This window comes from Cygnus olor, chromosome 1, assembly GCF_009769625.2.
Source record: "Cygnus olor isolate bCygOlo1 chromosome 1, bCygOlo1.pri.v2, whole genome shotgun sequence".
NCBI classification, from domain to species: domain Eukaryota; kingdom Metazoa; phylum Chordata; class Aves; order Anseriformes; family Anatidae; genus Cygnus; species Cygnus olor.
Window position 1 is genome coordinate 30,888,655 of NC_049169.1, and position 13,118 is coordinate 30,901,772.

The following is a 13,118-nucleotide window of genomic DNA, read 5'->3' on the forward strand; positions in this document are numbered from 1 at the left end:
GTTTAAGTAACTTCAGGAATCAATAAATCAGCTTCAGGAATTAAAATACTACTTGTAAGGCAGCTGCTTCTCTGCACCTTTTGCTTCTTGTAGACTTGATAGCATTGTGGTTTCCATTTTTATGCCTAGCTTGGGAAATGCTCTCTTCAAGATAAGTTCATGCTGATCCCTGTGAACTTTCTGGTCAGTCTCGCATATGAAAAGCACTTTCTCAGCTGATGTCCAATTACTGCTGTTGGGTAAGCAACATTTGGATTTCTAAGGCTGTATTCTTACAGCACTTTGTAGGTCACCAACGATGATGATGGGGCTCACCAGCAGCTAGTTTTTAATCCTTCAACTTTTTACGTTTTTTGTTTGTTTGTTTGTTTGTTTGTTTGTTTTTAAGTTAGCACATGGTCCTGAATGCAGTGAAAATAAGAAGGGAGTCAGAAACATTCTTCTACCTTGGTTTAATATGGTCGCTTATGCTTGATTGAGGAGGAAGACCTAGTCCACTTCAGAAAAGAAGATTTCCCTAGATTTTCATTTCTGCCACCTTCTCACATAGGAAAGAAGAAAGTTTCGTAGTGTGCTGATAGTTAATTACATTTTGGCATTCAGGCTAGATGTGACAAGTGTTTTTACATTACCTGTTTTGGCTGGAATCAGAAATCCAGGGGTAGGAGCCTAGGTACCTATACAGTGGACAAGCCAGCACCTCAGCATGGCAATCCATAGTCCGCATTCAGTCTACAACTGTCTATTAGAAAAAGCTCAAAAATGGGAGAACTAAGTTGTCTAACTCAAAGCTTCATTTAGATCCCATAGTTTACTATGCAAATCTGCAAATCTGTGGCCAGAGATGTTTTAATTAGAGTAGACACCTAAAATAACTCCTTCAAAGACTTTTTTCAGGGTATTTGAAAGAGAGACGAGGTGGGCATTCAGAGTTTTAATTACCAAAATCTATTTCAGGTGACTATTATCTCTAATATATGCTGTTTTTGAACTAGGGCTGAAGATCTATTCTTCTTAGAAAAGGCATTTGTATTTCCACTCAACAAAGTTATCAGCGTTCACTATCTTCCTTAGGAATTCCTGCAAGTATTCTGATCTAGGTGTCCAAGGAACTTCTGGATGTCTGCTTGGATTTCAGTAGAGCACATGGTGTAGCCAGGATCCATGGATATAATCAGTAGACTGATGGTATTTCATGTTAACTAACGTAAGATCATTCAACTCTCTGTAGTATCTACATGTTATTTTTCTCTTATCTGCCAGGTTTCTTGTCTGTATTTACATAACTGTTCCAAGCTACCTAATCTGATGAAGTTGGACTTCATTCAAGTGTGACTTACTCAACACAGCCTAAAATCATGATGAAAAAGAAGAGCATATCTGCAAGCAAAGCTTCATTGGTTTTCTTTCTGTGCCAAATGATTTCTGCATTGGATGTACCTCTTGACTGTAAGTATTAACTTGCTAAATAACTGCAGAATAATGGAAGATTAGTTAAATAATTTCAGTACAGGAGGATGAAGATAGCTCCAACATGGAACTGAACATGGAGTGTGTTTGATCACTTCAGTCAGGACATTATGATTATGAATATTTACTGAAGGTTTTCAAAAACTGCATATAAAATATCTTACATGATTCACTGGAGAAAAATTAACAGAGGATTCTCAGATATACCACTGTAGTGTGTCTTTATTGAACGCTTTATTCGATCAAAATGAAGAAGGGTAGAGAAGCCCAGCTAAACGCTAATTATCTGTGAAACTAAGATCAGATTGGCAATTTCAATTGACCTAAAGAGACGGTGCAAAGAGGATGGAGCCCTGCTCTTTTCAGTGGTGCCCAGTACCAGAACAAGAGGCACCGGGCACAAAACTGCAGCAGAAGAGGTTCTGTGTGAACATCAGGAAGCACTTCTTTACTGAACAGGTGACAGAGAGCACTGGAACAGGCTGCCCAAAGAAATTGTGGATTCTCCCTCCTTGGGAATCTTCAAAAGCCATGCTCCTGGGCAACCTGCTCTGGGTATCCCTGCTTGAGTAGAGGGGTTGGACCAGATGGCCTCCAGAGGTCCCTGCCAACCATAGCCATTCTGCGATTATGTGTGAATTTGCTAAAAACAAAAAACAAAACAAAACAAAAACAAACAAACAAAAAACAGAACAGTTCCTATTTGCTGTGAAACAATCACACTTATCTTCATATAAGAGGTTTCCAGGAGATGATATGAGATCCAGTAAAACATTCAAATACCCACACCGTGGAAGCATCTTGCTTTTTGATCCAAAAGAGTAAGTTAGGCTCTTAGCTTTCCTAAACAGTGCCTGAAAAGAATTAAGTACCTAACTTTTACATAAGAGCATGTGTGCTGAGTAGGGAACTCTAGCTTTAACCAGTCAGGAAACATCTAAAAGGGGTGAAATCCCAGGATATGAAATTTTTGTGTCTTATTCTAGACTGTGATAGTGGGAAAACAGAGGTAGCTGAAAAGTAAGCAATGGTAACTGCTGTGTTTTATAGCCCTAATAGCTAAGCTAATTCTATGAATTTATTCGTGCTTCAGGTTTTTATTTTGTTCTTAATATAAGCATGATCACATTTTCAGAATTCAGTGAACCATGTTGCACCTCACATTGACTATTCATTTGTTAGATTAATTACCAGAGAAAAGTACATCAGGGCTGGCATTAAATTGATGAATTAATACATCAGTAAATTCACCTAGGATTCTGATCCTCATGGCTTTCCTTACCCCTGTGTTCTTGATACCTTCCTCCCTTCCATAAATGCATGTTTTTCTTTAATAATCATTGACATGAAGTGCAACTGCTTCAGTGTGTTTCCCCCCATACATATTTCCAAGCCTCTCAAGCCAATGACCTTTATTTCTGTGACAAGATCAATATATATAAATGACAAGAGACTTGTAGCACTGTGGATGCCTTTAGAATGTTAAATTGTGGTTTATAGAGAGCTTTAAAAGTATGATGAACAAAAGTCTTAATTTTCTAAACTTAATTTTTCTCTACGAATGTTTTTGCATGCTAGAAATACTGTTTTAACACCTTGTAGTTTAGAAACTAATGTAAATTGTGCACCATTCTAATATCTCCTGTGCAGAGCAGCACTTCAGCTTAAATTCACCAGCAATGCATTAGCAAACAAAAATGAGTAGCCCTTTTAGATGTATCACATTAACTCTCAATTAACATGGTCTGAACTACATAATATTTAATAGCTGTGTTAGATCTGATAAAGTCACATACTTCAATTTTTAGCCAAAGATTATATTAACTGAAATTATGTCTGTAATTATGTTACTGTTTTCATAAATAATGGTTAGAATGGCATCTGGGAGAGCACCACAAGAGAAAGCCTGTGTTGTGTTTTCTGTGGGTCTTCCCCACACACCCACCACAGAAACCTGGTGATAAGAAAATACTTGATTATTTGGACCTTAGGTTTCATCCGGGTTAGCAGTTTTTATGATGTTCAGTGTCTTGCTGTAGGTAAGTGACGACTGACAGTGTAGCTGACCAAAAGCAGTTTCCTTGCTCTGAAATATTAATGATGAAGAGAGATATATGCAAAATATCTGAAGCAATGAAGATGTAAAAACCAAAATGACTTTTTCCTTGTAGTTATTTTTCAAACTAAAAGGGATTGCATGTCTGTTGAGTAGAATTAAATGCTTTTGTTTCTGTAAGAGTAATTCTAGCCTGAAGCTTGCTCTTTGTTCTTCCGTTTGGTCATATGGGGAGATTGATTTTGATTTCAGCATGAGGGCAATGCACTCCATTAATTCTAATTTCCTCTTTCCTCAGTATCAGTGGTTTGTGTCTTTGGAAGGCCAAAATCACATACCACACTTGCCCTTAAAAAGCCAACACTTTAGAAAAGGTCCTTATGCCATGAACTGTGAGATAATTGTAGTAATTTCTGACACCACAGAAATCGTTGCTGGAATTTAAGGCATCATGGCCCAGGTTACAATACTAGCAGTTTTCTTTTTCATGGTGTCCAATGCACTTTTCAGACATACTTATCTTCCCTCTCAAAAATGCTAATTTTCTTTTAACTAACAAATGTTTCTCTTTAATCTCCATTTTCCAATCACCTGCTGATTCTGATGGGGGAATAAAAGCAAAACTTCTAGAAGAATGTAAGTTCCTGTCCACAAAAACTAGACTGTGTGCTGCTGAAAATTAATACTGATTGTGTTGCAAATTGAGTATGCAGTCCAAAATGTGTGATTCTGTCTTTTTTTTTTTTTTTAAATTTGTTTTGCTGTGGCTAGATGCTTTGTGCATGCAGTGTTCAGAAAATGCTACTGTACATAAAACTTTCTGGTATTTTGATCAAATGAGTGATATGATTTTTGATTGTATGCTATCTGAACATTAAAATTCTTAATATCAGCATGAGCAGTGTTTTTTTTTTTTAACTAATACTTTCAGGAGTAAATATACTTGATAAAAAATTCATTGGAATATATGTAGCACATGTAAAATATATGCTATTTTACATGTCTGAGTTGGATATATTTTTATGTCCTTAAAAAGAGTGTATACAGTTATTTAAATATACCTAATCTTTTATGGGATCTTCTAACACAACTCTAGTATCATGGTTAATTTAATGAGTTTTAAGTTCAGTGCATAGCCTTCAGGTCATTGATGTGCATGCGAGGAATATACTGTATGTGGTACATTGCTCATGTCATGTCCCTTTTCAGAATATGCTTGCTTTTTCCAAGGAAGCATCTGATTTGTACTGACCCTGTGAACTGCCTCTGAGAGGGAGAAGGACTATCACTGCTTTTCTAAATGCACAAAAAGTCCTCATCATGTAGCAACGTTGTTTTCATTTTTTAATCACTCTCCTTTCTGCAGTGAGGAAGAAGAGCAAAAGCTAGCTCTGCATTGCCTGTTCTTTCCTGCTTAGCTGTTACATCTCATTATGATGCCGTGGTATTAATTTTTTTTCTGGCCATTTCTTGAGGGGAGCGCTTTATAGACTACTACCTCTTCCTTCAGAATCCTTACTTCATATATAATGGTAGGGAAGACTTAAACTAAAAATCCCAGTTTTACAATTTTAACTAGCTAGAGTGAGACATGGGAACACACATAACTAATGATTGAAATACTTTGGCTAGGAGTGACCCCAAAGTAGTAGCAGAGTGTATTGCTGGACAATTTACAATATTTGCATAGGCATTTTCGCAAGGATGTTATTAAACTGGTTCCTTTAGTTGACACTAAACTATAAACAGATTGATAATGCTGAGGAAGACACACTTCTCATTATCTTATTATCATAAACAGGATTTATTTATGAAAAATGTGCATAGATAATGCAATAGATTATAAATTACTTTAAATAGGTAGGCACCATCCACTTTATCAAGGAAATAAATTCTATTTTATGCTAATAATTCCAGAATGCTTGATAAATCAAATTTAAACGTTTGTTTCTCCTGGGGCAATTCACAAGATTAATTATATTTTTGTTATTTTTATTTTAGGAGAATCAGTACTAGACTTTTCCTATATATTTACTCTATTTGGAAACTCTTAGTTACTATTTTTGTCATCTTTTACTTCTAACATTTTTTACTCCTGAAAAGTAGCTCCTAAAAGCATGCTTTGTAGATTAATTCAGTATGTTGAGCATGAAAAATTTCCGAAAAGTTTACAACCATGGAGAATATGGAAGTACGTCAAATCTGTAGAAATAAAAGGTAATATGTATTTTTCCTTCTGTGTGTTAAAAATGTTCTGTGTGGGTTTATATCTCACAACTGTTCATCTGAGATATGTTGGACTTAGAATTCAAGTGTCCTTTGGCTTCATGAAAGTCTATTGAAATCTGCTGTATAGAAATGATATCCAATAAGCTTCTTGACTAAGATTTTCCTCCACTGTAAACTGACATAGCTCACTTTTAAGTTGTATAGCTGCACTGATCTACAGGAGTAGAGGGGTTCAGCCTCCAAATACAAAGGATACTTTAATCCCAGTCTTTTGTTGATGATTTTGCTGCTAATTGTAGTTCTGCTTTCTCCATTTACATAACTGTCTTGCTGATGCTTTGAAGATATTGTTAAATTCCTGTCTGTTTCTTATATTCCACAATAAAGTGTCCCAGCCTCCAACGATAACTCAGCAATCTCCAAAAGATTATATTGTTGACCCTCGAGAGAATATTGTAATACAGTGTGAAGCAAAAGGAAAACCACCTCCTAGGTCAGTAGCATCTTATTTTGCTTATGTCGGCCTAATAACATAGGAAAACCAGGAGAAAATAATGTAAATTTTGTAAACTAACATGTATTTTCTTGTGTGTGTGCTTGCACACACAGAAACATGCATGCACTCCTACTGGTGAAATTTAAACAGCTGCCAGAAAGTGACATATATATATATATATATATATATATTTGACTATGCTTATCCTTGAGATTTAAACTTTTCTGTAGTCAGCAACTGTAGTATTTTTTTTTCTCCTCAAAGCTCTAGCAACAAAATAATACTAGATTGGTAAAGGAGCAGATAGGTAAGTGTCTATGGAAAGCACTAAAAGGCATGCCCTACTGAATGGCAGCACATTTCCGATTTAGGCATAGTGTCTAAGAAGAACGCGCATTGAATAAATTCAGAGTAACGTTAGTAAATTCGTATTCAACCTTTTTTAAAACGCTCAGTTTTATGAGGTTCACCTTGAAATGCGTAAGCATTATTGGGAGTCCAGTAAAGTGTATCAGTCTATGGCTAAATGATCAGCAGCCTTGATTTACCAGGTGTATTTGCAAGCCTTGAGTTTTGTTTTTAGCAAAAATGGCAATGCTGTGTATAGTTTGGATTCCTGATCATCTTCTGTTTTAAAACCCTGCCTCAGTATCTTGAAATGAGGAGCTTCCAAATATTTTTGCTGAATACCTGCACTGGAATCTCAGTAGCAGTGGTGCATTCTGTCATTGCCAGTATCTGCTTCTGATTTCCAAGACTGTAAACAGAAATGTGCATCGCTGTGTTCTCAGTAGAGTTACGCTACAATTTATTAGCAATGTCAGTCTATAATTGCTCCTCAGACACATACCGAGCTCATTAAATATACTTCATATGAATAACTGATGTTTTCCTACATTATTCTTTCTGGTTGCCTTAGGATCATGGTCATTATCATGCTGAATGGTGAAGCAGAAGCAGAATGGTGAAGATGGAGATTTTCTGTGATACTGTCACCCTTTTCAGTGTTTTGTTAATAACAGGAGTATCATAATGTTGCTCTTTTTATGAGCATTTTAATTTGACAGGCATAATGCCATGGCATTATGGCACAAAGCTGGCATAAGGGTTTATGGATGTTCTGCTACCTAGTGCTTGAGCAGCAGAGGTTCTGACTCTTATGTATCTCAAGTTCAGGGGTTTGTCACCTCTCATGTGAAGCTACATTACAGTTCCACACACTCTTCACAGTGTTACTGGTAGCTGAGGACTACAGAAACCCCACATTCTGCAGCTTTACCTGCAAAGCCCTCAGAAAGAGGTTCACTATTCGATCACTGTGCACACAGGTCCTCCCAAAAATGCTGCCACGGCAGTGCAAGGCAGCTGGTCAGGTCCAGTTCTTCGGCTCTCACACCACAAAGTGCAAATAGCACGTTTGGTCCTGCTGTCCAGCTGCAGGAGGTCAGGGCTTAATCTTAGTCACTTAAAATTGGAGCTTTGCCAGTACCATATATATATGGATACTTCCAGGTAGCATTATAACCTGTAAGCATATACAGTGTTTGTGTTGAAGTTTATGAAACAGAAGTGTAACAAGTAAAAAAACTGCTGTTCACAGCATTCAAAACTGAGTGCTCAAAACTTCACAGGCATTGGTTTAGCTCTGTGTAACTGTACATTTGACCATTAACAAATCTTAATCGAAAATTTAAAAAATTAACTAAAAAATAAAGAATTGGTGTTTACGGTAGTATAAGATGGATGCTGCAAATCTTGGCTTTTTACAATTTTTAAATGAGTTCAAATAGTCTTCATTTCTAGTGGCTAGTTTTCAAAATATCCTTTCTTTTAACACCAGTATAAAACTACTAGATTTATGGACTATCAGACTGCAACATTTCATTTAATGAATCATAATTCTTTGTGTTAGAATAGCGAAAAGAAATCAAACTCACTACAGTCTTTAATTCATGTGCTGAACTTTAAAATGGCCAAACCAATTATGAGAAATCATTTCCTGCTGGGACTCGAGATGATGTATTTCAGCCCAGAGAAAGTTTTTAAAGGCAGGTTTATAAAACCTTTCAACAATAGGTTTTAAAGTGGAAATGCTAATGCAGCTTTACGAATATCTGTTCTAGCAGATGTTACTATATTACCTTTAGTAGAAAATAAATCAGTTCTTTTCCATATAAGATTAACATCTGCATCTTTTATTGTAATTTTTAAAATAAAAATATTGACTTTGAAAAGGATTCCGTTAACAAGTTCAGCCAAGCCTTTTATCTTAAACTATTGGCAGACATCTTATATTAAAAAAGTATTTCTTAATTTGCTATTTACTTTATTGATTAATTTAGTTTGGGAACAATTGTTACTTCCCTGCTAAAGAATAAATACCATATATTATTGAAAATGACTTTTTTCATCGTTTTCTCCATATAGTATACAAATGGCAACTGAAGAAGCAACTCCTCTTTTCGCTTTTATTATTTAGCTTCTCCTGGACACGCAATGGAACTCATTTTGATATAGATAAAGATGAACAGGTTACAATGAAACCAAATTCAGGAACCCTTGTCATAAATATTATGAATGGTGGGAAGGCAGAAGCATATGAAGGAGTATACCAGTGTACAGCAAGAAATGAACGAGGAGCAGCCATTTCCAACAATATTGTTATAAGGCCTTCTAGTAAGTGAAACTCCAACTAAAATGTGAAAGAGATGTATTTGTTTTCTTATGGATGTTTTGCTTCATTTTCTTCTTTTCCCTTTAAAAAAATACATCATTAAAGTGATTGAAAGTGTAATTTCTGATATTCAGATTTGATAATATATTGCATGTCCCCCAAACTTTCTTAGAATATTTAATAACCAAAATGTTTTCCTAATTTTTGTCAGTACATCTGGATGACCTGAGATGTTTAAAATTGGGTTGTATTTATGACATTACAGTTGGGATAAACTGTTTAAAACTAAGGCACAGAATGGTTGAGGGCAATTCCGACTATCTTTCTGATGGTTGTATTCCATAGTTTTTATAATAGCTTTAATTCAGAACAGATTGAAACCAAAAAGATGATAAAGCTCAAAAATTTTAATTAATGATAAACTGCTCCTACAGCTTTTTATGTGATTTTAATCTCAGAACAGTTTTTCAAGCTTCTCAGCTTAAAATTTGTCATTCTCATAAGTTTTATTAGAACATATTATTTCAGGAAGGTCTAATTTTTTTAATTACTTTCTGTAGGATCCCCTTTGTGGACTAAAGAAAAACTAGAACCAAACCAGGTTCGAGAAGGTGATTCTCTAGTACTACACTGCAGACCTCCAGTTGGCTTACCACCACCTATAATATTTTGGATGGATAATGGTGAGTTTCTTTTGACTTAGTTTACTTTTCACAGTTTTTCTACATAGTTGATAATTACTTACCAAGACTACAAAGAATTTCCAGTTGTGTAGAAATGAATAAACAAGCAGATATGCTGCCCAAAAGCATGAAGTCAAAAGCAGATGAAGAACTTAATATAAGTCGTAGATTAACACTGAGGAAGAATGGCAGGATAAGGGAGCTCTACAAGAAACTTCTGAGGGTCTACATATTTACAAACCTACAAAAGATATAATGGAATAAATGTGGAGTCTGCAAATCATAAAAATGGAATATGTATGATAGTTGAGATAAATGTTTTCTTATTTTTCCTCAGCTTTCCAAAGGCTGCCTCAGAGTGAAAGAGTTTCCCAAGGTCTAAATGGAGACCTTTACTTTTCTAATGTACAACCAGAAGACACCCGTGAGGACTATATCTGCTATGCAAGATTTAATCATACGCAAACTATACAGCAGAAACAACCCATTTCTGTAAAAGTCTTTTCAAGTAGGTATTGCATTACCTAATTATATACTTACATACTTGCATAGTATTCATCCAGAAGTCTCAGGTGGTTTGCCCAACTTTAGTAGTTGTATGCTAGGGAATTGTGTTGTTTTAATTCTGAATAAGAAATTGCATTGCTCTTTAAAACTTAAAACGTAATCTCCAGTTTTTTTTCTATATAATCCATTTTAAAAGCTGTCTTTTTTCCCCCTTAGTAGGTTTTGTCTCTTGCAAAAAATGTTTTCTAGGATTTGGATTATTGAAAATACAGTGTAAAAAATAACTTTTTAAATGGTTTTCATGATCAAGAATATCAATATATTGTTGTTGTAACTATTGAAATAAATTAATCAATCATTTGATTAACTCACCGTGGCCATATCATCACCTTTTGATTCCCAGTACTTTGATTTATCCCTCTTTTATGCATTCTTCATGATATTCTGTTTATTTCAGTGGATTCATTGAATGACACTATAGCTGCTAATTTGAGTGACACTGATATTTATGGTGGTGAGTTATACTGGTCCCCACTGATACTCCCTGTTTCACAGTAGCGTTTAGTTAACTAACTTTACCTCCATGGCTACTTAACCTTTAGCTCCCTTTTTGATTTCTTATAAAAAGTATCTATTAGTACTGGTGATAATACATGCTTTAGAAAGGGACAGCACAGTGTGATCCTTTCAAATAGTTAATGTTTTAATGTTACTGTAACATATGCTTCATAAAAATACAAACTTTTAAAATAAGAGTCCATTCACACTGATGCAGATTTTACCAGTTGTTGATTTGCTCCTATCCTGTGTAGCTTGTTTATATTTTTCCTCCAATTTTACTAGTAGTTTGATTTGTTCATTATCACTAGGACTATTCAATATCACATGCTGCGTAATAAATAACAACAATTAAGCATTTAACAAACGCATTTCATATTTAATAATTCCTTGAATGTACCATTCATTTTTAATCTATTTCATGAATGCTGAGCTGAACTGAAGTAATTAAAATCTAAACATTTTAATACTATCTGTATAAATAACCTCGTAGGGGAAAAGTGTGTTTTGTTTGTTTGTTGTTTGAGACTTTTCATTAATATATGTTGAATGGTCTTTTGTATATTGTGAATGAAATTCTCCTAAGCAGGTGTATGTGTGTTTAGCAAGGCTGACTTTGGGGTAAGATTCATATCATAGCAGTTGAGCATCTAGACTCCCCACCTAATGTTGTGTGAGATAGTTAGAAAATACATATTTGTTCTGATTCCTCTTTCTTCTTGTCAAGCTAGTCTTTGTATATATTAAATCATAACTTACTATAATCTGAAGTATATCGGGGCACAGAATATTTTAATTCTCTGCATAAAAATAAGATCTCATTTAAGAACAAACAAGAAATATGTACCTGAACACAAAATGATGTATTAACTACAGTTAATAAGGAAAACATTCAGCTGGCTTACAACTCAGAAATACCAGAGATAATTCTGTGGATTTTCATAGTCTTGCAAAATGAGACAGTGCTGAAAGTAGGTAGACTACTAATTGCCTGTAACTGTTGACTGTGTTCTTCACACTAGACCACCCTTTTCTCCCAACTTTAAGTTGTTCAGGTACTAGTTTTTAAGGAGTTCATGGTACATACTGTATTAAAATTGTGTTCTGTTTATGTCAATCTATCAATAAATCCCATTAACTAATAAAGTAGTTTATTGTTTCTGCCCACATTAAAAAAAAAAAAAGTTTACTGTAATGATTCAGATTACTATTGTGCTTTAGAGCAAGTTGATCCTATATTTTAAAATTGCTATAAAAGAACATTTACAGGATGCCTGCTATTATTCTAATATCCATGAAGGCACATGAAATATCATAGTAGACTTCAGAAACTGACAGAATATAATGTCAGAAATAGGTCTTACAGCTGTCTGTTTACTGCAGTAAACTTGTTGGTAATCAGTGGTTCATTATTACCAGACTGGGGAACAGTTTGAAATAAATTTAAGTATTTAGTGAGAGGAGAAGACAAGGTTAAATTTCCAGAGATGTCTCACATAGTCTAGAAAATATTGAACAAAACATACTTCAAAGTGGAGCATACCATGTGACACCCTGGATTATATTTTTGAATTTAATAATTTTGCTTTATTTGTGTTTTGATGGAAGCCCAGAAACTTTTGGTAACATTCAGACTTTCACTCACTCACCTAAGTAACCTTATACTCAGTATGGATCCATAGATAGTTGCATGTGTAAGAACTGTATATCAAATGCTCCCCTCTTCAATAACAAATGTTTTCAGGTATGTGTTCAAAATTAGCATTAAACAAGTTGAGATATGATTATGTTATGTCTGTCAAAAGCCTAATTTGTTGAACTATGTAGGTGTGTAACATGATAATTTTTAATTAAGTGGCCTGTGTGCATCAAAATCTCTGTCCGAAATGTGAGAATGGATGTATGAATTTGATTAACATTAGAATAAAATACAGAAATTAATTATTTTATTTTTTCTTGTTCCAGCCAAGCCGGTTACAGAGAGGCCACCAATTCTTCTAACACCAACCGGTACCACAAGTAACAAAGTGGAACTTAGAGGAAATGTCCTTTTGTTGGAGTGCATTGCAGCGGGATTGTGAGTTACTTTTTAGACCGTGCTTTTCTAAATAAAAATGCAGAATTAGAGGGAAACATTTCCGAGATGCCTAAAACGTTACTGCTATGAAAGCTTAAGTATTTTAAAGAAATAGAAATGTAAAATGGAAAGAGGACTTTGAAGGAAGTCCACCAGTTTGGAAATCAGCATATTTTAAAACTGACTGTGAACATAACTATTTTTCTTATATGTATTAAATATTAAATATTAAATATTAACACATTAAATAAATATGTATTAAACATATGAGAAGGCCTCTGTTTTCAGGACACAAGCAAGAAATGTTGTAAGATAACCTTGGACACATGTCTGCAGAATTGCACTTGGGAAATAAGTCTCTGTTTTTT

At 34.7% G+C, this 13,118-nt stretch overlaps 1 protein-coding gene across 40 annotated transcripts in view; it reads left to right on the forward strand.

Annotated features, from left to right (window-relative positions):
* NRCAM (neuronal cell adhesion molecule) overlaps nucleotides 1-13,118 on the forward strand; it is a 150,853-nt gene that overhangs the window by 81,330 nt on the left and 56,405 nt on the right. For 17 of the 40 annotated variants that reach the window (XM_040550921.1, XM_040550911.1, XM_040551076.1 and 14 more), the window contains 8 exons: nucleotides 1,264-1,449; nucleotides 4,145-4,162; nucleotides 6,143-6,248; nucleotides 8,731-8,927; nucleotides 9,486-9,608; nucleotides 9,946-10,116; nucleotides 10,573-10,629; nucleotides 12,639-12,750. In XM_040550921.1, the coding sequence (XP_040406855.1) occupies nucleotides 1,359-1,449; nucleotides 4,145-4,162; nucleotides 6,143-6,248; nucleotides 8,731-8,927; nucleotides 9,486-9,608; nucleotides 9,946-10,116; nucleotides 10,573-10,629; nucleotides 12,639-12,750 (875 nt within the window). In that variant the 5' untranslated portion in view covers nucleotides 1,264-1,358. Of the gene's footprint in view, nucleotides 1-1,263; nucleotides 1,450-4,144; nucleotides 4,163-6,142; nucleotides 6,249-8,730; nucleotides 8,928-9,485; nucleotides 9,609-9,945; nucleotides 10,117-10,572; nucleotides 10,630-12,638; nucleotides 12,751-13,118 lie in introns of those variants that run through there. The other 23 variants (XM_040551165.1, XM_040551184.1, XM_040551122.1 and 20 more) reach the window with 7 other exon arrangements.